This window comes from Saprolegnia diclina (genome assembly GCF_000281045.1).
Source record: "Saprolegnia diclina VS20 unplaced genomic scaffold supercont1.32, whole genome shotgun sequence".
Taxonomy (NCBI): domain Eukaryota; phylum Oomycota; class Saprolegniomycetes; order Saprolegniales; family Saprolegniaceae; genus Saprolegnia; species Saprolegnia diclina.
The window spans coordinates 345,944-369,957 of NW_008246099.1; the positions used below are offsets into that span (position 1 = coordinate 345,944).

The window sequence follows — 24,014 nt, forward strand, 5'->3', positions numbered from 1 at the left end:
TAGGACACCCACTCAACGGCAAATCGCCGGAAACGATTTGTCGAAATTCCAAGTGGCCAAACCTAGATTCGTTTTGCCGAATTTGGATCCAGCATCTCAACTGAAATAGACGATTGTGTAGGAGATATTATTATAGTTCTGTCGTTCATATATTCAAAGACTTGTTTGACTGGGTCAGCTCCTCCAGCGCAATGTGCAGAAGGATACAAGTAGTAAGCGGCAGGACGGTGCGGTCCGGCGCAAAGTGCAATCTGGCCAACGCTCGCTCGAGAAGCTGCCACGTCATGACACACCCATTCCAGATACGCAAATGCTCACAAAGCTCTGGTGGCTACTACGCAAACAAATCTCGACCGGCCCGAGAAGGCTCGACGTGCTCGAGAGATTGACGTCGTACGTAGTAACTCGGGGTGCACGGCAGAGCCTACGACGCTAGTCGTAATGGTGCACCCTTATACCATCGTCACAGTTTGGAGACGTCCATTACACTTTGTAGTACATTCAAATTTACGTTGTGACGTGTACGGAGCTTCGAGAACGGTGTACAATGTCACTGAAGCCTTTGGATCTGCGCTGCGGCTTCGATGACGCACCTGTCAGTCTGACAGCGCTATATTCAGCCAATGAAAACGCGCACGTCCCAGCGTCCCACCAATCAAAACACTGCAAGAATCTGTTGACTATTGTCGTCATCCAAATGACTGCTGCAGCGGACACAAGCGCCAAACGGTAATCAATTGCTCCATCTCTTGGCGCCGTAAACGCCACGTACCACTATATATTCCACAGACAATTTACTTAGCGTCGGATCCAAGGGCTCGCAAAGCCGCCGCCCACATCGATCATTCACCAATTTACCTCCTTCCAACAACAATGACTTTCTCCTTTAACGACATCCCGGACCTCACCGGCCAAGTCGCCATCATCACCGGCGCCAACTCGGGCATCGGCCTCGTCACCGCGCGCCAGCTCGCGCTCCACAACTGCCACGTCATTCTCGCCTGCCGCTCGGCCGAGCGCGCGGTTCCCGTCGTCAACGCTTTGGCTGCCGAGATCAGTGCGACCGCTGGCAAGGTCGAGTTTATGGCCCTTGACATGATGAGTTTGGCATCCATTCGCGCATTTGTCGCTGCCTTCATTGCCAAGAACCTGCCCCTGCACATGCTTATCAACAACGCTGGCATTTACGCGGTGCCGTTCCGTCTCTCGGTCGACGGCATCGAGGCGCAGTTCGCGACCAACCACGTCGGCGTCATGGCGCTCACGCTTGGGCTGCTTCCGCTTTTGGAAGCCGCGCGTGTCGCCAAGATCGTCTGCGTGAGCTCGGCTGTCCATCAAATGGCGCCAAAGATGGGCATCAACTTCGACCACATCAACGACGAAAACGTGTACAACAAAAACACGGCGTACGGCCAATCCAAGCTGGCGACGATCCTCTTTGCCCGCGAGCTCCACAAGCGGCTGCGAGCGCGGGGTGTCAACCACGTCTATGTCAACGCACTGCACCCGGGCGTTGTGCGCACCGACATCTTCCGCGAACTACCGTGGATCGTGCAGCAACTCCTCTGGCTCTTCCAGCGCTCGGTGGACGACGGGGCCAAAACGCAACTCTACTGCGCGGCAAGCCCCGAGATTGAGAAGAACGGCGTCTCGGGCGAGTACTTTACGGCGATCGCGAAACTCAAAAAGACGACAACGCTCGGTCAGGACATGGCGCTCGCCGCCAAGCTCTGGACCTTCACCGAAGAGCTCATTGCGGCCAAGACACCTATCCACTGAGCTTAGACGTGTACATCAAAGCCGCGCCAGGGGTCGCACGCCCCAGCATCTGCATATTCTTCATGCCACACCTTCATATAAAGCGACCAACATGATTTTTGATTTTTGTTTCCCTTGTCAAGACGAGTACTTCAATCGTTCGGCATCCGGATAAACGCGCATAAAACCGGAATCGCCTCGCCGACACGGTGGCCGGCGCGCACTACTGGCACGTGCTCATGCATCTCGTCGTAGATGGTGCTGTGGCGCTTCCTGTGTATGCTCGTGGCAGTCAGTGCTGCGCCTGCCGTCAACAAGCACTCGACGTACGACCTCTCTCCTCATCTCCTCTCATCCTGGAGGCCATACGTAGCGCCTGCTCGCGCGAGCTCAGCCGCGAGGCCATGCAACTTCTCGAGCAGGTGACCTTTCAGCTGCAATCCGCCTCTTCTTATGCAATGCGTTAGCATGTCTACCGACCTGCGCAGCAGCTCAGCTACACGATGCCGCCGCCCGAGACATGCCCGTTGGCGACCGACCAAGTGCTCTTCTTGGACCACGTACCGCCTGCCATACCAGCACTGTGCCCATAAAGCTTTGATGTAGGAGGCGCACAAGTACCGCGTACACGCCAACCGCTGGAAGTGCGGGTACTGCGGCAAGCAATTCCGCGGCGAGCCCTTCGTGGACCAGCACATGGACACCAAGCACACAGCCGAGGTACACACGGACAATCGTATCCCTTCAACCCTCGTCACTGGCTGCTCTAGGATGACCATGGTTTATGTTTGGCCGACTATTGCGATATTCTAAACTGCCCGTCGGCCCGCGCGCAGGCAACGCACGCGAAATGCAGCCACAACACCGTCTTTCGTCTGCGGCAGCAGTGCAAGGTCCGTCTTGCGCGTCTTCAACGATCTCATCCATCGCCAGACCCTCTTTCAAGCTTGCTTTCCGTACGAAGCGCCGTCGGTCAACACGATGCGGCGGTCCGAGCCGGCGTCCAATGTCCTTTTCGGTGCTTTTTGAAAGAATTTGTCGGAAATTGAAGTCGTGGCTCTAGAGTACGTGCGCGAACACGTCTGCGAGGCCATCACGTGCGAAGGCAGCTACGACGATGACGACGACGCGTCAAATCCGGTACCATTTCAACGACAACTACCTCGGTGTCGAACCCTAACCTCTGTAGTTTTTCACCGGCGTCATCATTGTGCTCAAGGTGCTCGGCATGCTTACGCTCGTCGTCTCGTGCATTCTGGTGCTCGATCGGTACGACAATCGTCGCTCTCTTTTGTCTGCGTTGCCAGCGAAGGTTGTAGGCCTGTCCGCGCCAGGCGGCATCGACATCACTAACAGTTGTCGTTGTTTACACTCTATACTAACGCGATTAGCCAAACTTCATGGCCACTTCGGCCAGCGACATGGTTTTCTTCTTGTTCTTCTTGGACGGCTTCGCGTGCTCCGGCGTTGTGGCCTTCTCACCCCACTGCCCCGACGCATTACCGTTGCCGTTGCGACCCAAGTGCACAGGCTGCACGCCGATCGCTGGACCGGCCTTGGGCAAATCCGGGAAATCGCTCTTCGTGCGGCTCGGCACCTTGTTGGGCTGCAGCGCGCGGTTGATGTCGAGGCCGTCCATACCATAGACGTCTTCCTGCGAAACGACTTGAATCTTGGTGGTCGACGGCGTTGTTCCCGTCGCTACTGTCGGCACCGACACGGGGTCGCTCCAACTCGCACTCGAGCTCCACGAGTTGCCAGCGTCGGCAGTCGCCTTGGTGTTGCGGCTGCGGGCGCTAAAGCCATCCGTGTTGTGGACGACGAGGTTCATCTTGGGGCCGTTCCGGTTCTTGGGCACGGCGGCCGCGCCAACCTCCCGGAAGGCGTTCGACCAGCCAGTGGCCGCAGCAGGCGCCTTTTGCTTCTTGTTTTGGGTCTTCTTTGGCGCGGGTGCTGGGGCGGCCACGGGCTCCGGCGCCGGCCACGACTCGTCGCCGAGCGAGGGCGGGGCTTGTCGACGACTCAAGAGGTCAACGGCACGCGTTGGAGACGACGCCGGGACAGCTGCCGCCGCCACTGCGCGTGTCGGCGACGAAGCGGGCACCGGCGACGTCGACGCAGGAGATGTCGACGCAGGCGCTGCGGGCTTGGATTCGGGCTTGGTTTGCTTGCTTTTGCCAGCCGCTTTTTTGCCTTGGTGGAGCGCCATGACCTCGGCGACTTGGCTTTCGTCCGGGAGGAGGCTCATGAGCTTGGGGAAGAGGCGCACGAAGTCATTGGGTCGGAACATGGCACGCGCGAGGCTGTAAAACGACACGGCGGGAATGTCCTTTTGCCGAAACTTCTTGCACACTTCGCGGAACTGGATAAACTTGGCCTCGCTCCCGAGCGCCTCCTGCAGCAAATCGACGACCGAGACGTCCGGCGTCGGGGCCGGGGCAGCCACGGGAGTCGGGGCAGGTGCCGGCGGCTTCTCTTCCTCGTCGTCGTTTTCTTCAAGGCGGTCCGAGAGGAGCTGGGTCGCCTTCTTCTTCTTGTTCTTCTTGGGCTTGACAAAGCGCATGAGCGGGTTGTTGACGCCGAGTGCGTTCGCCGCTTGCTGCAGCTCCGGGTGGTCCCACTGGTCGCCACCGTAGAGGTGGGCCCGCATCGCCATCGTCGGGGGTGGCGCGATGGCGTTGCGGTACACCGGCGCGGGCGGGGGCCCGGACGGTGCCAACTCGGGAAAGTCTTCTTGGCGTGGCATGCGGACATTGTTCTGGCTCTGCCAAAACGTCATGTTGTACGCCGCGTCAGCGTTCGAGAGCGCGGGGAAGTCGGCGACCGTGATGCCAGCCTCGCCGCTGCCGCCCGATGGCAGCATGCCAGCAGCGAGGAGCTCGTCTTCGCGAAAGCCATAGCCCGTGTACGCGTCGCGGCCTTCGCGGTCGCCGCGGCGCACTGAGAAGTTGACGTCGATCTTTTTGCTCGTGCGGATATGCGGGTGCTCGTTGGCCATGTGGGACTGGAACTGGAGGTGGTCCTTGAAGACGACAAACTTCTTCTGGAGACACTCGTTCTCTTCGCAGAGAAAATGCTCGGCACGAAAGTGCTTCTCGAGGTCGTTGTAGTCCTTGTAGTACCGGTTCTCAATGCCGTGGCCGTGGAGGCAGATCTCGCACTCAAAGTGGTTCTTCCGGAGGTGCTCGTACAGCTCTTGGTTCGAGTAGTACTTTTGGCCGCAGAAATCACATTTCGGGTGGCCGCTAAACCCCATCTCTGGGTTGCCCTTGGTCGTGTGCTTCTTCAAGCCCTCGCGCGAGAAGAGCGTCTGCTCCTGGATGAAGAGGTTGTTGTGCTCGACGCAGATATCGCAGAACGACTGGCCGCCGTGCTTGGCGCTCAAGTGGTTCTTGAGCGCGCCATAGTTGGCGAACGACTTGGTCTTCTCCGGGCACTTGGCGACCGGGCACGCGAACGACCGCATCGCGACCACGGCCTTGTAGTTGTCCTTGAGAAAGTACATGGCCGACGCTTCGTCAAACACGTGCGTCGGGCCAATGTTGTCGCCCCAGTCCTGGAAGCTCTCGAACGTCGTCGTCTCGTCCGTGACGCAGATGACGCGGGGCATCTCGGTCTTGCAGAGCGAGCAGTGGTTGTTCTTGAGGATCTGGCGCATGCGCAGCACGCAGAGCGAGCAGCAGCCCGTGTGGTTGCACGGGCCGACGGCGTGGAAGCGCGTCACGTTGTCGATGCTGTGGCAGCATACCAAACACGGGTTCGAAGCGGAGCTCACGCGGCGAGGTCGCATCTGTCTGCGTTGGTGGCTGGAAATGGCAAAGTGGGGTCAACCCTCGGCCGACTGCGTTTTTTAAGCCCCACAACGTTTAAACCAGCTGGTTTTATTGCCATTCGCACAGGCAAGTACATCTTCGGACTTCGCACGTCATCTGCGTTTAGACAGGCCGGCAATTTGCAACACAGTAGGCTTCTTTCGACCCTCCAGCGTGTACGACACGGCTGCGCTACGGACAATACTTCACATGAGAATTGCCCTGCCTTGCGTGGCTCTGGCCTTCCGCACTCGGGGTACATACTCATTCTCCACCCCAGTCCGTGCTAGGCGAATATCGCATGCGTTATACTCTTTCAACGCGTGCATTGCAGTGGCGCCATGCCGCGAAACGCGTGGTCGTATATCAGTACAAATATGTGCGTACTATCGTCGGACCATTTCGATGAGACTCGGTTATTCAAGGAAAAACTGAGTGTGGTCGGTCGCGCGGTTGTCTTCAAGCGGTCTCATCTACGGCAATTACTGCGTCGGTGGGTTTAACGCAAGTAAAACGCGTGTGCACCGAGGATGGCCCCCATTCGCACATAACGTTCCACAAAACTTCCGTTGATGGGCACCATCACTCTGCGCGGTTGAAACACCCGCCCGCATGGCTGTGCGTCCGCTGCAGGCGCCCGACGTGCGTCGCGTCCGGGTGGCCATGGCCTCGGACGACGACGCGCAGCTGTGGTGGCGCCACGCCAAGCCTCGCGCGCACCGACCGCCACGGACGACGACGCTGGCGCTGGCCCGCGAGCTCGCGCTCGACGAGGAGCGCGACTGGATGAAGAAGCACAAGAAGGCGCGCAAGTTTGAGTTTACGGCCGCCGAGAAGCGCATCTTGCGGCAGTGGTTTGACGTGCTCGACACAGACCAGTCGGGCAGCGTCAGCACCGAGGTGTGGTCGCACACACGAGTATTTGTAGCCGATGGCGTCGTGGCGTAGGAGCTCGAAGACACACTGCTCACGCTGGGCTTGGCGTCGACCGCCGACGAGACGCAAGCGATCGTGACCGCCATCGACACGGACGGCAGCGGGTCCGTGGACTTTGGCGAGTTTGTGCGTGCGCTCATGCCGCAGCCGGCCGAGAAGGACGCGCTGCTCAACAACGCGGCCAAGCGGGACAAGTCTTTTCTGGGCTTGAAGAAGAGCATGGAAGCCCAAGTCAAAGGCCTCTTGGATGCGAAGACGCACGTGTCGATCGAGCGCCGCAAGTTCCTCGTCAACACCATCACATCGCGGAAATGCGAAGACATTGACGTCGCGGTCCACCACGCGCTCTGCGCCAAGAAGGCGCTCGGACCCCACCGACCGTCGCTCAACACGCTGCGTCTCGACGGTCTCCACGACGTGTTTCGGCGGTCAGCGGCCGCGACCGTGCGTCTCCATATGCACCAGCGTCGTAGCATGATCGTTCGTATGTAGCGCGCCAAGACCGATGCCATGCGCGCGAGGCAGTTGCCGACCATCAACGCCGACGAGACGCAGTCCGAGGTGGCCCGGCGCCTCCACGCCCAAGCCAACGCCCGCGCGGTAAGCGAGCAAGGCCTGCACACGGCGCTGCCCGCGATTGCGCCGCCTGCCCGCGCGACGTCCGAGCAAGCCATGCTGTAATCTTTATTTAACAGAGCTTATGAACACGATGTGCTTTGGTGCAGTGGCAAGACGTCGCCGTGGCCTTGCAGCACAAACGACGCGCGCGAGTCCTTGACATGCTGCGCGACGTGCGCCATGCGCTACGTGGATGCCCAATGTCAATGGCATTGAGAATCGAGTTGTCTGTACCTTGGGCAGCTGGGCGCAGAGGTCGTGGCGGTAGCGCTTGTACTCGAGGTCGAGGTGCAGTAGTGCGTCGTACCGCGCAAAGACCGAGAGCGACGCGAGGCTTGGCGACGCAGCTTCCTGAAAGAGCTGCTCCGCGTCCTCCATAGTAGGAACCTCGACATTGGTCTCATCTTCATTGTCGCTCTCACTGTCGCTGAGAACTTCGACGCTGTTGCACGTCGGCGTGACAAGCGGCGGCGCGACCGACGGAAGGTCCCAAAGCCGCCGCTGGTCGCGCGTGTCGAGGGTGCAGTGCCATGCCGTGTGCAAATGGTACGGCACAATCGTGCTCAGCGAGATCGTTCCCGGCGTATCGCCGACAAGAGAGACCACGGTGCGGGGCACATTCCGCGCCCGCAGCTGGGGCCGTAGCGCATAGGCGGGGTCTGTCGCCAACGGCGTCGCCCCCAACGGCGTGTAGATGCGAGGCGACGCCGGCGGAAGGCAGAAGAACGTCGGGCGCAGGGCGATCGGCCACTTGAGCTGCGACGCAGGGACCACCACGAGAAGCTCCGTGTCTCTTGGCGCCGCGATCGCTCGGGGCGCGCGGGTGCCGGCTTCGTGCTGCGCGCCCGACCGCATCTTGCGCTGGAGCTCCAAAGGAGCGTACTGCGGAATGGAGAGGAGCGGGTGTGGCTTGTAGCCCGTGACGTCGGCTTCGTGCGGCACGTGCAGCGGGAACAAGCCAAAGTCGGTGAACGCCGTCTCGATGGTCGTCTCGACGGGAAACCGGAGTCGCGAGTCGCTCTCCATGTAGACAGGAAACGAGCGGAGTTGATAGGACGGCACGATGGCAGTTGCCTGCAGCTCGGACGACCCGAGCGCAGTGAGCTGCTGCCGAGAGGCCACCGCAGAGGTCGAGACATTCATGAGCGCTAGCTTCCAATCGCTACAGATGACGTTGGCGACGGCCAAAATCGTTCGTGGTACGGACCGTTCGACCATGCGCCGGACTTCGGCACGGGTCGTGGCACTGCCAAGCCACGCTTGGATCTTGCGCAGGCGCTTGGCGACGCGGAGCCGAAGGATGCACCCCGAGACGACCTGGATGAAGCGGGCCAGTGCCTACCAACAGCGTTACTCTCGTGCAGCGATAGACGAGTCTACGCGCTTGCGCTTGGCCCACAAGTCGTTCTTGTACTCGTTGAAATCTGGCAACGTTGCGGGAGTCAGCAGAGCCGGAAGGACCGAGCGCATCGGCGGGGTCGACTGCGCCGAGCTGCCATGGCTGTGGAACGTTCGCCGAAGCAGCTCGCGCTCTTTCGCAGCCTTCTCGGCCGCGTTGGCGTCGCGCACCCGCTGGATTGTCGTGGTGCTCTCAGGCGCCAAGAGATCGTCCCCAATGTACTCGCGGTTGCTTTGGAACTCGAGGTCCTTCTCCATCTTGTTGATGTCTTGGAGGTCCTATCCATTGTCAAATGTTGGCAGATTGAGAGCGGGCGGTGTACTTGCAGAAACACGAGCTCCTGGAGCTGGCGCGTCGTGGGCTTGGCCGCCACCGTGGCTTCCATGTAGATGACGTCGAACGAGAGCCGCCCGCCGGCGCTGCCTGTCTTTTGCCGGAGCGCTTCTTGCTCGGCCTTTTGGCGCTTGCGCAGCGCGCGGTTCTCGTCGATCGCTTTTTTGAGGTCCTTGGGCTTGAACTTGCCGGCTTGTTGCGTCAAGATGAAGGTGGTCGCACTCACGCTGTCGAGGTGCTTGGGAATCTTGAGCCCGTCAACGATGGTTTCGGTCGGGAGCGTCATTTCCAGCGGCTTGGCGGCTGGCTTCTTGGGCAGCAACCGCGGTGGCTCGGTCGCACTGGCCTTGTCGTCTTTCTCGGGCGCCATCTCGACCTTGGCTTCTTCGTCGCCGCCGTCGACGGCGGCCTGGAGACCCGGCGACGAGAAGCCTGAGATCGTACAGTGCTTGGGCGTGAAGTTGAATTGAGCAATGTGAAGCTCAATCTCCGAAAAAACGTTGGCGAGCACGATGGGCTGGAACTGCACCGTGATATGCGCCGTGCCGTTGGCCGGAATGATGCCGCTGATAGGCTCGACACGAATCGAGCTATGGGCTTTGAGCACCTCAATGCGAAACTCAAACTCAATCGGGACACTGCACGTGAGCTGCAGCACGCGTTGGGCGACATGGCCCAGCGGCGTCGCGCCAAAGTGGATGCTCGATGGGAACGCGACCTTGTTGACGACCGGGTACCCATGGATCGGGATGATAAAGTTGCCTTCCGCGCTATGCACATGGATGCACTCGTAGTAGTACTTGTGCTCGGTCGGCGTAAACGCAATGAAGATTTCCTCGCTCATGCCGGCGTAGATATTGCCTTTGCGGTCGTACTCGACGCGGAATGGCGCCGCCGTCGGCACGAGGAGGTGCAAGCGCGTCGTCGACGTCGACTTGTTGAGGATGCGCACGCGCTGCGTGTGCGTCACGCCCAGCGCAAAGCCGCCAAAGTGCACGGACTGGGGCACAGCCTCGAGCACCGCGTTGCGTCCGACGAGGCCAAATTGCTGCGACACGAGCGGCCGCAGCAGCTTGGGGTCCGTCGGCGTCGCCCGCGCCGCAACGAGGTCCATCGTGCGTCCTTTCGCCGCGATCTTGCCGACTGCAACGCTTGCTAAATTCGGCACCCGCGACTTCAATTCGGCATGTACCGTACGATCGACCACAACGCCGAGCGTCCATACCAGCCGCTGCATGGACGCATGAGCTGCTTGTGCTGATGATGGACCAGCAGACAGGCGACTTGGCAGAGATTTTGGCTCTGAAAATGCACATCAATCCGGTGTCGGCGGTCGCGTCGAAGCTTGCGCAAGGTTGTCATGGGACATGCGGATGGCGTGTTCCTGCTGCAATTGCTGCCGCTGCCGTGGGCCTGCAGAGCTGCAAGGTGCGCTCGCCGCATCTTTGCCCGCGCCTCGAAGCTTGCTACGAGGCCCATTTTTTGCGCATGCGGCGATCGATGTGCTTCTTGATGATGAATGAGCTGCTTTCTCTAATCCGCCGGCTTCTCGAAGCTGGCAGCTTGAGGCCGGTCGGCGTTATTAACACTTGAAACACTGAGATTCGTTTTAATTTGTTAATAACCGATTCCGCCTCGGCAGGAGGAGGGGTCCCATAGCATCTATGGAGAGTATTTGCTATTGCAAGAGCGCTCTATGAAGATAGCCGCACCGGTGCTGGAACGCACATCTACGCTAGCTCTTCATGGACAGGCACCAGTACTCTCTGCCTCGCAACATTTAACATTAACGAGGTGTACTCTAGAAAAGGTTGTCATTAGTTAAGTCTCCTTGAAGCTCCGCCATCCCACATTTCGATCAGCCGTTGCCATCCTCGCCCCATGACCTCGCAAAAGCAGCTCGCGATCGCCGCCGCTGCCGCCGGCGCCGCCTACCTCCTGGACCGGCAGACGCTCGTGTCCCACGACATCACGGAGCATGCGTCGCTCATCGGCGTGCTGCTCAAGATGCGGTACCTCGCGTACCGCAACACGCGCATTCCGGACATTTGGGAGGACCTCGTCGACGCGCATCCGTCCAAGGTGCTCATCGTCTTTGAGGGCCGCGAATGGACTGCGATGGAGCTCGACACCCTCACGAACCGGGTTGCGCACTGGGCGATCCGGTCCGGCCTCACGCCTGGGTCTGTCGTCGGTCTGCTCATGGAGAACCGCCCCGAGTTTGTCGCGATCTGGATGGGTCTCGCCAAAGTCGGCGTCGTTGCAGCGCTCATCAACACGCACGTGGCGTACGATGGTCTCCTCCACTGCATCAAGATCTCGAAAGCGTCAATCGTCATCTTTGGCGCCGAGTGCTCGGCCAAGATGGACTCGGTCGCGGACCAGCTCGCCGATCGCAGCCTTGTCTGCTACAGCCCGGGTACTACGTCAGCGACAACGATACGCGGTGACTCACACGGCCTAGATGCGACGCATACCTCGCTGCCGAGCTACGCGACGTCGCTCAATGTGGCGCTCCACGAGGTCTCGTGTCGTCGCCCGCCGATCGCCATGCGCGCCGGAGTCACGACCAACGACATGGTGCTCATGATCTACACCAGCGGCACGACCGGGTAGACCGTCTTCTCCCTTGTCCGATGTGCTTGTTTCGATCCATTTGCCAATAGGTTACCTAAGGCGGCGCGGATCGAGCACTCGTCCGTGATGCTGCGCTCGATGGCCATGGTCAACAAGACGGGCGCGACGTTGCACGACCGACTCTACTGCCCGCTGCCGCTCTACCACACGTCAGGCGGCAACCTCGCCGTTGGCATCATGCTCTTTGCCGGCACGACGCTCGTCCTCTCGCGGCAGTTCTCGACGTCGCGCTTCTGGGGCGAAGTCCGCACCAACAAGTGCACCATGATCCAGTACATTGGCGAGATGTGCCGGTACCTCCTCAACGCGCCGCCGAGTGCGCTCGACCGCCAGCACCACGTACAACCCTCGCCCTCTCTATGCTCTTCTACAGTGCGATGTAGGTGCGCATGGCAGTCGGCAACGGGCTCCGTCCCGACATTTGGTCGCCGTTCCAAGACCGCTTCAACATTCCCGCCGTCTGCGAGGTAGCCACATGTCCTACTCCAACACCAAAAGCAACCCCAAGGCTAGTTTTACGGCGCGACCGAAGGCGTCGCAGGCTTTATGAATGTGTGCCGCGACCGGGCCGAGCGCGGTGCGTCACACCCTGGATAGCACGGATCACATCAAGATGCGTAGGGCACCTGGGCAAGACAGGGGCATTTGCCAACTTTATTGCGGGCTACGCGGTCGTCGAGTACGACGTCGAGAACGACGTGCTCGTGCGGTAGATGCTGCCCGAGACGACGATGACGTTATTGTGCACGTTAGTGGCCCCGATGGCTTTCTCAAGCAGTGCCCGTTTGACCACGTCGGCGAGCTTGTCGTACGCGTCCGCATGCACGACCCGTCGTTCAAGTTTCAAGGCTACTACGACAACAAGGAAGCCGACGCAAAGAAGCTCGTGCCCAACGCGTTTTCCAAGGTACATGCAAAGCTGCTGCTCTGCAATAGACAGAGGCGCGCGTAGGGGGACCTCTACTTTCGAACGGGCGACCTCTTCCGCTACGACCACGCCCGCCGCTGGCATTTCATGGACCGTGTCGGCGACACGTTTCGCTGGAACGGCGAAAACGTTGCGACGAGCGAGGTGGCCGAGACCCTCTCATCGTTTCCCGGGCTCTCGGGTACATTAGCAAAGTGGCGTCCATACTATGATGCCTGCTAGACATTTGCGTCTACGGCGTCGCCGTGCCCAACCGCGACGGCCGCGCGTGCATGGCGGCCATGGTGTTCGAGGACCTCGACCTCGATGCGTTCGCTGCCTTCTGCACCCTCAAGCTCCCGTACACCGGCACCTTTGACGACGACAAGGGTTGACGTCGAGGCGTAGGTCGTACGCCGTGCCCCGGTTTCTGCGGCGGCTGCCCGCAATGGCCGTGACTGGCACCATGAAGCACGAGAAGGCCAAGCTGCGTGCGCAGGGCACTGACCTGACCAAAGTCGACGGCGACGCGCTCTACTACCTGGACAAGGCCAACGGAACGTTTGTACCGCTGACGAGGGACAACTACCACCACGTGCTGACGTCCTCCCGCCTTTGAGCGCTGGGAATCCAGTACACTAGTATTGTATCCATATCTTGCGAGCCAGTGTTGTGTGATAACGTGCGTGGCGCCAAGTCAGTGCAGAGATCATTGCATCTACAGTCTACAGCGCCGGCAGAGCACTGGATCGACGGCCGAGCCGAAAGTCGAGGACGGCAAAAAGGGGCAGGAATCCCTTTGCGACCAAAGTTCAACCCACCAAAGATCGCAAGCTACTCGCGAGTACCACTCGAACGGGGCGGCACATCACACGCGCGCAACTGCCGCGGGTCGCAGCCGACAAAAACATCCACGATCTCGGCGCTGCGACCACCCACAGGTGCAATTATGCCGTGCACGGCCGGCTGAGCGGCAAGAAGATTTGCAATAGGCTTGGAATTTGGTCGGTTGCGTGAGCAGCGTGCAAGCAAGATGCATCGAACTGGGTTCAACGTCCCGCCCATCTCGCCGCTGTTGCAGAGGAAGGCGATGCGCACCGAGCGGACCGACGCCGACGACGGAAGAAGCCGCATGTGCTACAAGCTAGGGAACGTATGATCGATCACTAGTGTGGGATGGCCGACGATCGAAATCTACCATCATCAACTTGGCCCACCCCGCCACCGGTGGTACCGGTACCGGTCAAGCATGCGTGCCATAGACACTGCACGTGTGCGTGCGGTTGACGCATCCGCGTTTGCACTCGTGTCTCGGGTTCCTGCACCCGCCACGACGCTGACAATCTCGTGCAACAGCATCGCGCGAATCGCCTGCAGGTGGCGCATCGAAGAGGGCGGCTCGTCCACAGTGGTCGGCGAAAGTGAGCTCGCTGCATCCGAGCAGGGGATCGGCAGTGCGCGTCGCTCATTGGCGCTCGTTCCTTGGAGTGTATGCGATTATGCTAGGCCGACTATTATGCGACAATCACCTGGTGGATTTGTTGGCGGGCCACATTTCGTACGGCAATCTCGGATTGTGAACGCGGCATTGGCTGTAAACGTCCGAGCCTGTACCACCCAGGAGCAGACGACCGCCATGTCGCGCCGTCCGCTTCCACACATCTTCCTCGTCGTTATCGGGGAACAGACTCGACTCTCCTTTAGCGCCGTCGCGGCCGCGCTCTCGTGGTCGGGGCGTATCCCACCGCGACTTGGGGGAATTGACCGTCGTCTATTATTGAGTCACTGCAACCACCAGTGTCGCTTGTGTCGCTGGGCATGGTGGACAGGGCTCTCGGCTTTGCACGAGGCGGACAGAGTTGTGTCCAGGCGTCGGACACGCCACGTGGCTAAATGCACCCAAATGCCTCCCGACGTGTGGTTGGCCGCTGCGCGTCGTGCGACAACGTCGCCATTGATCACGTTGAGGCGACCGTTTCCAAACCGATACAAACGCTCGTGCAAAGGTCCGTCGTGCCCCTGTGGCTTGGCTACCGCGTCGCCACCTTTCGGAGGCTGAAAGTTGCGTGCGGTTAACGATCCCGTCGACAGGATTTGTTTTGAAAATTATTGAAATCCTGCGTGTGTGACATAAAGTACTGTGCAGAGAACGGCCTGTTTTATATCGGTCGTGGACTTCGACGGCGACCGCGATCCATACAAATACGTAGTCGGCCAAGGGCAAATTGGGAAAAACTTCGTCGAAGTTCAAACTCTCGCCAAGTGGCGCGCCAGGTGGTGCGCGGATGCGAGATTGGCGAAGCGGTGGGTCCAGTGCATTCTTCCTTTTACTCCGCCTGCGCAAAATGCACTCGTCGCCGCCGATGATCGTCTTCCTTCTCCTGGTCGCCCACCTCGTCTGCGCGCGCGAGAGCAACCACAGCGCGTCCTCCTTGAACGCGTCGAGTTTGCACTTGACCGAGTCGGCGTCGTGCCTCGCCATTGACGCCGCGATGGCACCCGTGTGCGGCGACCGCGCGCGCCAGTGGGAACACAAGTGTGAGAAGCAGTGCGTCCACGCGGTCGAGCAGCTTTTGCGCGCCAACGATGTCGACAACATGTGCCTTGTCGAGTGGAAGGTCGTGCGCCACCTGCAAAACACCCAGTGCACCGAGAGTCTCTTTGGCCTGCGCTCGATGAGCGTCACGACGATCGCATCGGCCTTCCTCAGCGTCTTTCTCCTCTTCTCGTGCACGAGCTAAGGACGCGGGCGACACCATTGATAGGATAGAATGATATTATTTTAACGCAGTTATAGACGCGCCAATTTTTTTGGCACCCTACGACGATGCTTTCGACACGAGCGGCTGGCTCGGGTTGTGTTCGAGGAGCCAATGCCCGAGCATCGCGACCGCGTTGAGCCCCATGGGCTTTTCCTTGCAGAGCACGATGAGGCCGCGCTGGAGCACGTCCAGAAACGTCTCGGTCCCGACGCGCGTTGTCGTCAAGTACACTTCGGCAGCCGCGCCGCTCGCAATCGGGTCGGGTCGCCGCACACCTGAAATCGTCGAGTGCAGCTGCGGCTCCTGCGTGGGGCTAACGACAAAGAGAAGGGAGTCCACGAGGCGGGCGCAGTCTAGCGGCGTCTTGGTCAAGCCCGCGGCCGTGAGCTCTTGCTTGGTAAAATTGCGCGAGAAGACGAGGTTCTTGGCCGTCTGGGTGGCGACAACAACGACGCCCGCGGGCTCGACGTCGTGCACGGCGACGTGGTAGTCGTCGCCGTTGAGGAGCAGTCCCGTGCTGTAGAGCGGGCCAGGGCGCTGCATGGCTTTGGCAAAAACGACTTTGAAACTGAGATTTTGTTGCTATTTTCGGCGCGCAGCATGACGACGCCGCATGTGGACGCGGCGCCGGGCCATGGCCATGGTACAGCGGTCGTCCTTGACCGCATCTCACTCGTTCGTATCTTGGGTGCACAGGCGGCGACGCCAAGAAGACCAAAATCACGCTGACATTGGACGTTGCAATTGACGACAAGCTGCTCGTGACACCCAGCTTTCGCTACAAGTTTATCGACGGCAGCAAAAAGGCGACACCGGTAGGAATCCCACCCATGTATGACTCCTTGCACGATGTGCGGCCTAGCCGGTGGGGACGTGGGCGCCGGCCATCACGCCGCATGCGGTGGCAAGCACGGCGACCGATGCGAGCGCCAAGCTAGTCGTCGTCGACCGGCGCAGCAGCCGCGCGCTTCCCGTCGAAAGCGGGAGTGAGCCACCGCCAGAAGTAAAGCTACTCCGCTACGAGCACCATGTGCCCGACATGGAAATCACCGAAGCAATGGCCGTCAAGCTGCACGAGAACCCGGTGGTGACGTTCTTCTTGTGCGACCACTCGCCCACGCAGGCGACCGCCGTCAGTGGCGTTGGCCGCAATTTTCTCTCGTTCTTTGAAGTCGACTTGAGCCCGCTTCTTGGTGGCGACACGGCCGTCGAGTGCGCGTGGGGCGAGCTGCCGAAGGAGAGCGCGTCCAGCGCCTTGTCGCCGTGTGTGCCGTTTGTTTCCGCGCCGGGACTGCGGTCGTTCATCGTTCGCATCAAAACGGACGTCGGGCTCCTTCCGGCGAAGCGCGCGCAGGCACTCAACCCCCTCACCCTCCACGTGCGCAAGGCGACGCACCTCCCGGGCATCACCGTGAGCGCCAAACCTTTGTACCAGTACATCACGCCGACGCCCTATACATCGCTCACAAAGTGCTGCGCTCCTGCGTACGCGTCCATGCGCTTCCTCAACCAACGGCTCGTTCGGACACCCGGGCTTCTTCAGGTACAAACGAGTACGATCCCTAGCCCCTAACCCTCAGCTCTCAGGGAAAATCGGTCGCGTGGCAGTTCAAGACGACCTTTCTTTGTGGCCACTTTGAGTGGCTCGCTCTCCAGGAGAACTTTGCATCGGGGCACGTACTCGTCGAGGTGCACGATCGAGACGTGCGCCTCGAGAAGGCGTACGAGTCGCTTGTTCACAAGTGGGAGGGTCTTCTCGCTGGCAAGCAAGTCGGCGACGAGCACGCGCGTCCGCTCGACATCTTTGTCGTCGACGATATCGCCAAGGCGGACATTCAAACGCTCTTCTTCCAGCAGGCGGGCGATCGCAACTCGCACGGTGTCGCGACGTTTCGCTTCTACGAGCTGCTCAACGCCGTATCACTATTGAAAACCCACTCGATACATTGATATATATTTGATGCGTAGACGCATTTGCGGCCCAGCAGCGAAGGACCGTTTCTGCAGCTCAAATTTGCCGCCGACATTGTGCAGCACAAGCGACGTCAGCCGCCAAAAGAAGGCACGGACGACGCCGAAGATGACTTGTCTCAGGTACTCGACACAACCCAGTTGCTATCAAACCTTGGATAGGTGGAGAAACTGGTGCGGGTGCCGGGCGCGTACCTGAGCCACAATTCGACGCTTCACCTTGATGCGACCTTGGCCTTCCCGCTGCTCAAGCCGACGCGGCGTCCGTCATTAGTGGCGCCGGCGTCGGACAATCGCAGCCTCTTCAGCCGCCTCGTGCTCGTGGTGCCGTACGACGACACGGAGTCTGTCCAGGCAGTGTCTCGGGCAATGGAAAAGGTCAATGGCGCGGCGCTACCCGGCGCACCCCTTCGGTCCTATCAGCTCACACCGACGCAGAAGCAAGCGGCCGATGCCGGCGAGCTCAACATACTCACGGGGTTTCAAGTGCTGGACACGGACCTGCGCATGATCGTGCTGGAAGGGCTTGCGGAAGCGGGCATGGCGGTTGCCCACGCCAGCATCCCCCGCAGAGGTCCCAACGCCCAAGACGGGTACCGCATGTTTGCCAACCACGACGTGCGCTTCTCCCAGCGCCTCTACGCTGCGTTCGACGTTGACCTCAAGCGCATCAAGCTGCGAGACCCGCTGCCCGATATCATCAAGCGACCCGAGCTGTACATGCGCTCCAAAGTGTCGGAAAACTGCTTCCAGGCGCTCAATCGCCTTCAGGACGTTCGCAAGGTACTCTCCAGCGTGTACTAGGTCAAATGGGACACGAGTCTGTCCTAGGCGAGCCGCCTCGTCGAGCTACGGGACTTGGATCTCTTTCCCCTTGTGTCGATGCTGCTCGAGGTCGAGAGCAAGTACGGCGAAAGCATTACGCTTGAAGACATTCACGGTATCGACAATGGCCACGTCGCATTGCCCCGGCGCATGACGCTGGAGAGTATCGACCAAGACGTGATGAAGGCTACAAAGACTTCTCTATCGGCGACCAAGCACCACTCCCCCCGCAGCTCCGTGCGCCTCAAGGCCGCCACGGATGCGAGCAACCCCAATTACGAGCAAGCCAAGCGCGAGTGGCAGCCCAAAGATTACGTCGACGAACGCCGGTCCATATCCCCATCCCACATCCCATCGTGTTCAACAGCACGTAGGCGCGAAAATGCGTTGGCGGACGAAGCGTTCGCGGCCGCCAAGGCCAACGAACCGCCGCGCGACGACGCGCCCGTGTACATTTACAGTGGACAAAAGCTTCGGGTACAGCGCATATATAGGAGCAACGTGTGGTCAAGTGACCTGCGTAGAGCAAAGACTTGGAGAAGGATGCGATGCGCGCCCGGCTCGCCAAGGACAGGCATGCGACGTTCACGGACAGCGAAGAGTTCAACTCGCTCACGTGGAGTCTTGTCGACGAAAACAAGCTGGCGCAGATCGCCGAGAGTGCGAGCAAAGCGCTGTACACAACACCATCCGGGTTTGTGTACCCGCCGCCGCGCCAGCCGAGTGAGTTTTACAAGCACCCAAAGGCGCCGAGCGCCGCGCGCTGCGAAGAGCTCTCGGCGCCGTGGATCGAGAATTTGTACCACCCGCAGCCTGTCGAGCGCGACACCGTCGATGTCGGCGCGAAAGCGGCCTTCGACAGTCTTCCCTCCAAAGATATGATCTTTGGCGGGACGAACGCAGACGGAACACCGAACGTCGAGTACTTCAAGTCGGTGCACCTCGTCGGCGACGGGCTTGCCAAGGAGATGGAAGAGGCCAAGGCCAAGGAGCACCAGGAATGGCTCGACAAGCTCGTCGTCGACCACGACAATCTGCGTTTCATTGCGCATGGCGATATCATGGGCCAAGGCCGCGTCAAGCCGTCACCCTTGGACAAACCGCGCGATATCCTCGACGGCCCACCGCTCTCCAAGCCCATTCGCATCGTCCGCAACGCCAAGCTCCCGAGCGGCAAAGCTGTGCGTCTCACGGCCGCGCCCGTTTCGATCCTCTGCGGCGATGCGTACACGGGTGGCGCCAAGGCACAGCTTCTGCGGACGTTTGACCCAACGGGGTTTGTCGCGCAGGACGACGACGGTCGCCCCAAAGACTTTATGTTCCCGTCCGTCACCGAGATCCTCGTACCACGCGTGAACCGCCATACGACCGTGCTCAAGCCGCGACGAGAGCTCACGTCAGCCGAGCGCACGGGTCTTCTCTGGAAGAACATGGTCGGTACCAACCAAGAGCCATCGTCGTAATCATCGCTTCAACGTGCGTCTCAGCTTGCCACGTTTGGCCACTCTTGGCTGAATACACCCAACATGGAGGATTTTGCACTAGGTCTTTGTATGGATCACTATACGTCGCGCGATGCCAGCCACGAACGCATGAAGAGGGCCCAAGTTCAAGAGACGAACAGCGCGTGAGGTGTGGATGTGTGTGCAGCAGAAAGAAGATTTCTGCGCGACCGATAACGCGTCGCGGAAGTTGGAGTCGCAAAGGGTGGTGGGTTTAGACTGCGTGTGGGGCCGAAACCGGTCATTATCCGGATGTTCGAGACCCGATTCAAAGAACTTGAGATTTGTATTGGCTCCGAATCGAACTTTACAAGTCGAACAATCGTGGGGCATACAAACGGCGTGATGTGGGGTTCTGTCCGGATGCGAGGTTTGTCTGGATGGACACAGACGCATTTGCCGTGAGGAAGATGGAGGAACAAGGCCAGGTCGTCCAGCTCACGCAGGAAGAGCATGCTGCCCACATGGCGCAGATGGAGGCGCAGCTCAAGGTCTTCTGGGCAGGGCAGCTGGCCGAAATGGAGAAGCTCGAGGTCGGCAGCGAGCAAGGTACACGCGATACCGGGCTTCGGGCATGGACTCACTAGTCCGACCACGTAGACTTCAAGAACCACAACGACCTGCCGCTGGCGCGCATCAAGCGCATCATGAAGTCGGACGAGGACGTGCGCATGATCAGCGCGGAGGCGCCTGTGCTCTTCGCCAAGGCCTGTGAGATGTTCATCCTCGAACTCACGTTGAGATCATGGGGCTACTCGGAGAAGAACAAGCGCCGGACGCTGCAGAAGGAAGACATCCAAACCGCGATCCGCAACACGGATATTTTTGACTTCCTCGTCGACGTGATCAACTAAGCGCTCCATACGCCATCGTGGTACCGACAACAAGAACACACCTTATTACTCCTCTGTTCCATATTGATTGTCCACCTCGGCGTATAATTGGCGGAATTTTTCTAATTTTGCTCTGTTTGGCACGCTGATTGGATGAATCGAAGGCGCGTGATCTCCTCTACGATTGGCTCTTTGCGGCGATCGAATCCGAGCTGTGGTCGGGGAGAAATTGCAACTTGAAGCTCGTGCGTCGGTCTGGGAATCCTGGGTTTTTTACGCCACGCCCTCAGTTCTCAATTTGCCTCGCAGCCACTGCGTCAACGTCTTCCTCTACACCCAGCCCATGTCCTACAACATCGCACGCACGCCAGCGGCCCTCACAGACAAGCGTGTGAGTCATCGAAACCTTACCGACGTCGAGCGCTGCGGTGTCTACCAGCAGCTGCTGGAGATGACGACGGGCGACGTGCTGAGATGCACGGCCTTCCGAGAAGTCGCCGTCAAGTATGCATGCCACCCGCGCACCGTGAAGCGCATCTGGAAGCGAGGACAAGCGGCCATCAAGAAGGGCAGTCCCGGGGCCGTCGTTGCGTCCAGAATTCGTGGTATGTCCTCTACAAGTCGATTTTTTATCACCCGATGGGAGTATACATTTTGACGGTTGTACTGGATTAGGAAATTCTGGTCGCAAAGCCGTGCGCTCGCATGACGCCATCAAGGCGGCGATCAAGGCCGTCCCTCACAACAAGCGCCAGACGTACCGGTCGATGGCGGCACAGACCGGCATCCCCACGACGACACTTGTACGACACAAGAAGGCGACACCCAGCCTCAGGTCGCGCCCCAGCACCATTAGCCCCCTCTTGACCGATGTCAACAAGGCGTCACGACTGGCGTTTGCTGCGTCATTTGTGCGCCGCGCGGACAATGGGACCTGCCACTTTGCCGACATGCGTGACTACGTGCATGTTGACGAAAAGTGGTTCTTCCTCACGCGGGTCAAGAAGCGCTTCTACGTGTACGACGACGAGGTCGTGGCGACGCGCTCATGCAAGAGCAAGAGCCACATCACGAAGGTCATGTTTCTCGCCGCTGTCGCCCGCCCGCGGTACGACCCACACACTCGCAAGACTTTCGACGGCAAGATTGGCATTTGGCCGTTCGTGAGCGAGACGGTCGCCAAACGCAACAGCAAGCGACGGAAGCGAGGGACCATCACACTGCAACCGACGACCGTGAACGCGGAAGTGTACAGCAACGTGATGCTCAACGACGTTGTTCCCGCGATCCAAGCCAAGTTTCCAGCGGCCTGCTACGCCAAGGGCATCAAGATCCAGCAGGACAATGCAAGCCCCCACAGAATTGTCACGACGTCTCTGCTGGAGAGCAACGGCATCGAATGTATTACGGTCGCCAACCAACCTCCCAACAGTCCCGACCTCAACGTCTTAGATCTTGGATTCTTTAACTCTATTCAAAGTCTGCAGCATCAAAATAGCACTCATACAATTGAGGAGCTCATAGATGCTGTGGAAAAGTCATTCTACGAGTTACCTGTCGACACACTGTCCAAGACGTTTTTGACTTTGCAAAAGGTCATGGAAAGGGTCATGGACATGGGGGGCGGCAACAATTACAAGCTGCCCCACATGCGAAAGGACGCCTCCATTAATGACCTCGCAAGTCATATCGTCGAATGCGATGCAGACTCCTACACCAGCGCGTTAGCTCAGTTGGATCAACGCCTGGGAGTGGAAGCTCGCATGGAGGACCAGTTGACTGGAAATTCAACAGAAGAAGTACTCGAGGCAGAGGAATAAAAATACATTATATTTGTCGCCCCATTTATCGAGTTTAGCAGGTCAATACAAAAATCAAGATGTCGATTTCGACCGAAGTATAGTTTAATCAAGTATAAATCCCTTTGGACAATCAATATGGAACAGAGTAGTAGTAGTAAACCAATGTATCTCGCCTGCTTGTCTCGCTGCATTCTCCATCATACCAGCCATGCAGCGTCGTACGCCAGGAACAACCGCCCCAAGCGCCGCCCATCGCTAGCTTCTCCACTCGCCTGCGTGCCAACCCGAGACCAAACGACCTCAGCCCACGCGGTCTTCACACAAGCGTCCCATGCCAAGAGACACTGGGGCGAAGGGCCGTAAACTGTTGCTTGGGCTGCTCCTCGGGTCCCAGTGCACCACGGCCTGCTCTTTTTATCGCCACTTGCTTGTCTATATTTCATGGCAGGCACACATGTGGGACATGGGCGGTGTCGGAAATGACGTGATACCAACGCGCGGCCTAGGCGCAGGCTCAAGCATGAGCCTGGAAGGAAGGCAGAGACCGCGGCAGGGCCGGTCGGTGTCGATGGATTTTGGTGTTATGATGTGTTCGAAGACAGTGTTCACGGCTCGCTAGGAGGTAGTCAACGAAGAGCTCTAGTAGTACCTACTGTAGTCGGAGGGGCTAACCATAATGCTTGCCATGGGCCAACAGACCACGCGCTGTTAGTTGCGGGTCGAAGACGCTTCGGCGAACGAGCGCAGGACCAGACCGCGTGTGGGATCTTACGCAACCATCGGCATTTGATTGGCCGTTGCGGCCATGATCACGAAAACATATTTTAGAAAGTGCAAACTGAGTTTCATTTTCAAAGTCGCGCCATGTCGAACACTTTGACGCTCTGCACGTACAACATCCGCTTCATCTTGGACCGGTGGGACGAACGCCGGCCGTTCCTCGAGGAGGCGCTGACGCGTACGGGCGCCGACGTCTTTGCGCTCCAAGAAGTCAACATTGGCCACTATTAGGGCCAGCACCACGAGCTCCGCGACCTCCTCTCAACCCAAGACACGGCACTCTCTGCGTTTCCGTCGCCGGGCGCGCGCGTCTACATCCAGGCGATCCCGCTTCTCGGGTACCTCTTTCGCTCGGGCAACCCGCTCGCTGCGGTCTTCTACGACGGCTGCGCGTGGTTCAACAAGCACTGCCTCGGCGCCATCTTGGGTCGCTTCACGCAAGTGATTTACCATCGCCCTATCCTACGCGCGCTAACCTTTGTGAGCCTTGGCTCGGCGTGGGTCTTTGGCACCGCGCTTCTCGCCAAAGAAGCTCTATCGCCTGCCGCCCACGACACGCTCCTCTTGAGCGATTGGAAGGTTGCACAGAGCGTCCAGCTTACGGTTGGCGGCAGCGTCGTGCTTGTTGCCAACGTGCACTTGTCGTCCGGGGACGACGAAGAAGGTCTTCGCACCGATCAGATCACAAAGACGATCCAGTGGCTTCTCGCAATGCAGACAGAATCGATCGCCGGGATCGTGATTGTCGGCGATTTCAACTGCGTGCCTGACGGCGGCTGCTACCGCACGATCCAAGCGCTTGGCTTCCGCAGCGCGCACCAGCTTCTTCACAGAAAGGAGCCCGAAAAGACATTCCATCAGGGGCTCGAAGCCCCGACAAAGGACGTTGGCGACGAGAAGACACTCGACTACGTGTTTGTCTACGGCACGGTGCGGTTCATCTTTGCGCTGGTGACATCGACTTTACATCGTTTGATAGGTGACGCCGCAGACCATCAATGTGATTGGCTCCGAGTGCTGCAACGGCGATACCACGCTGTACCCGAGCGACCATTTTGGCCTCGTGGCCAAGCTTCTCGTCGGCGAATCACCCCGTCCGGTCGAGGTAGCAAACTCCGATTCTTAGTTGTATCACTCGA

General features: G+C 59.3%; 11 protein-coding genes across 11 annotated transcripts; 8 read left to right on the forward strand and 3 right to left on the reverse strand.

The window, feature by feature from the left end:
- Positions 1 to 873: 873 nt before the first annotated feature.
- On the forward strand, positions 874 to 1,883 carry SDRG_09836 (hypothetical protein; the record flags this gene model as incomplete). The annotated part of the gene is made up of 1 exon (XM_008615789.1): positions 874 to 1,883. The coding sequence occupies one exon, from the start codon at positions 874 to 876 to the stop codon at positions 1,777 to 1,779; it is 906 nt and encodes a 301-aa protein (XP_008614011.1). The 3' UTR covers positions 1,780 to 1,883.
- Positions 1,884 to 1,953: 70 nt separating this feature from the next.
- SDRG_09837 (hypothetical protein) lies at positions 1,954 to 3,111 on the forward strand (the record flags this gene model as incomplete). Its single annotated transcript, XM_008615790.1, has 9 exons — positions 1,954 to 2,084; positions 2,132 to 2,180; positions 2,226 to 2,318; positions 2,365 to 2,478; positions 2,529 to 2,651; positions 2,692 to 2,776; positions 2,822 to 2,898; positions 2,948 to 3,027; positions 3,078 to 3,111. Exons 1-9 carry the CDS (start codon positions 2,014 to 2,016, stop codon positions 3,109 to 3,111), a joined length of 726 nt encoding a protein of 241 aa, XP_008614012.1. The 5' UTR covers positions 1,954 to 2,013.
- Positions 3,112 to 3,145: 34 nt separating this feature from the next.
- On the reverse strand, positions 3,146 to 5,548 carry SDRG_09838 (hypothetical protein; the record flags this gene model as incomplete). Its single annotated transcript, XM_008615791.1, has 1 exon — positions 3,146 to 5,548. One exon carries the CDS (start codon positions 5,546 to 5,548, stop codon positions 3,146 to 3,148), a length of 2,403 nt encoding a protein of 800 aa, XP_008614013.1.
- A 580-nt stretch (positions 5,549 to 6,128) lies between these two features.
- SDRG_09839 (hypothetical protein) lies at positions 6,129 to 7,239 on the forward strand. Its single transcript, XM_008615792.1, has 3 exons — positions 6,129 to 6,470; positions 6,519 to 6,950; positions 6,999 to 7,239. The coding sequence occupies exons 1-3, from the start codon at positions 6,183 to 6,185 to the stop codon at positions 7,185 to 7,187; spliced, it is 909 nt and encodes a 302-aa protein (XP_008614014.1). The 5' UTR covers positions 6,129 to 6,182; the 3' UTR covers positions 7,188 to 7,239.
- Positions 7,205 to 10,093, reverse strand: SDRG_09840 (hypothetical protein; the record flags this gene model as incomplete). The annotated part of the gene is made up of 5 exons (XM_008615793.1): positions 7,205 to 7,309; positions 7,359 to 8,286; positions 8,332 to 8,462; positions 8,505 to 8,801; positions 8,846 to 10,093. 5 exons carry the CDS (start codon positions 10,091 to 10,093, stop codon positions 7,205 to 7,207), a joined length of 2,709 nt encoding a protein of 902 aa, XP_008614015.1.
- Positions 10,094 to 10,678: 585 nt separating this feature from the next.
- SDRG_09841 (hypothetical protein) lies at positions 10,679 to 13,123 on the forward strand. The gene is made up of 10 exons (XM_008615794.1): positions 10,679 to 11,275; positions 11,321 to 11,468; positions 11,523 to 11,832; positions 11,877 to 11,960; positions 12,007 to 12,070; positions 12,115 to 12,202; positions 12,247 to 12,400; positions 12,446 to 12,602; positions 12,644 to 12,761; positions 12,809 to 13,123. Exons 1-10 carry the CDS (start codon positions 10,738 to 10,740, stop codon positions 13,017 to 13,019), a joined length of 1,872 nt encoding a protein of 623 aa, XP_008614016.1. The 5' UTR covers positions 10,679 to 10,737; the 3' UTR covers positions 13,020 to 13,123.
- Positions 13,124 to 14,553: 1,430 nt separating this feature from the next.
- On the forward strand, positions 14,554 to 15,222 carry SDRG_09842 (hypothetical protein). Its single transcript, XM_008615795.1, has one exon. It carries the CDS (start codon positions 14,686 to 14,688, stop codon positions 15,139 to 15,141), a length of 456 nt encoding a protein of 151 aa, XP_008614017.1. The 5' UTR covers positions 14,554 to 14,685; the 3' UTR covers positions 15,142 to 15,222.
- Positions 15,220 to 15,705, reverse strand: SDRG_09843 (hypothetical protein; the record flags this gene model as incomplete). The annotated part of the gene is made up of 1 exon (XM_008615796.1): positions 15,220 to 15,705. One exon carries the CDS (start codon positions 15,703 to 15,705, stop codon positions 15,220 to 15,222), a length of 486 nt encoding a protein of 161 aa, XP_008614018.1.
- Positions 15,706 to 15,732: 27 nt separating this feature from the next.
- On the forward strand, positions 15,733 to 19,506 carry SDRG_09844 (hypothetical protein). The gene is made up of 9 exons (XM_008615797.1): positions 15,733 to 15,805; positions 15,859 to 15,977; positions 16,025 to 16,705; positions 16,750 to 17,079; positions 17,131 to 17,256; positions 17,296 to 17,916; positions 17,965 to 18,287; positions 18,333 to 18,435; positions 18,483 to 19,506. The coding sequence occupies exons 1-9, from the start codon at positions 15,763 to 15,765 to the stop codon at positions 19,419 to 19,421; spliced, it is 3,285 nt and encodes a 1,094-aa protein (XP_008614019.1). The 5' UTR covers positions 15,733 to 15,762; the 3' UTR covers positions 19,422 to 19,506.
- Positions 19,507 to 19,870: 364 nt separating this feature from the next.
- Positions 19,871 to 20,314, forward strand: SDRG_09845 (nuclear transcription factor Y, gamma; the record flags this gene model as incomplete). Its single annotated transcript, XM_008615798.1, has 2 exons — positions 19,871 to 20,009; positions 20,061 to 20,314. 2 exons carry the CDS (start codon positions 19,871 to 19,873, stop codon positions 20,312 to 20,314), a joined length of 393 nt encoding a protein of 130 aa, XP_008614020.1.
- Positions 20,315 to 22,959: 2,645 nt separating this feature from the next.
- Positions 22,960 to 24,001, forward strand: SDRG_09846 (hypothetical protein; the record flags this gene model as incomplete). The annotated part of the gene is made up of 3 exons (XM_008615799.1): positions 22,960 to 23,067; positions 23,107 to 23,805; positions 23,855 to 24,001. 3 exons carry the CDS (start codon positions 22,960 to 22,962, stop codon positions 23,999 to 24,001), a joined length of 954 nt encoding a protein of 317 aa, XP_008614021.1.
- Between the last annotated feature and the right edge of the window lie 13 nt (positions 24,002 to 24,014).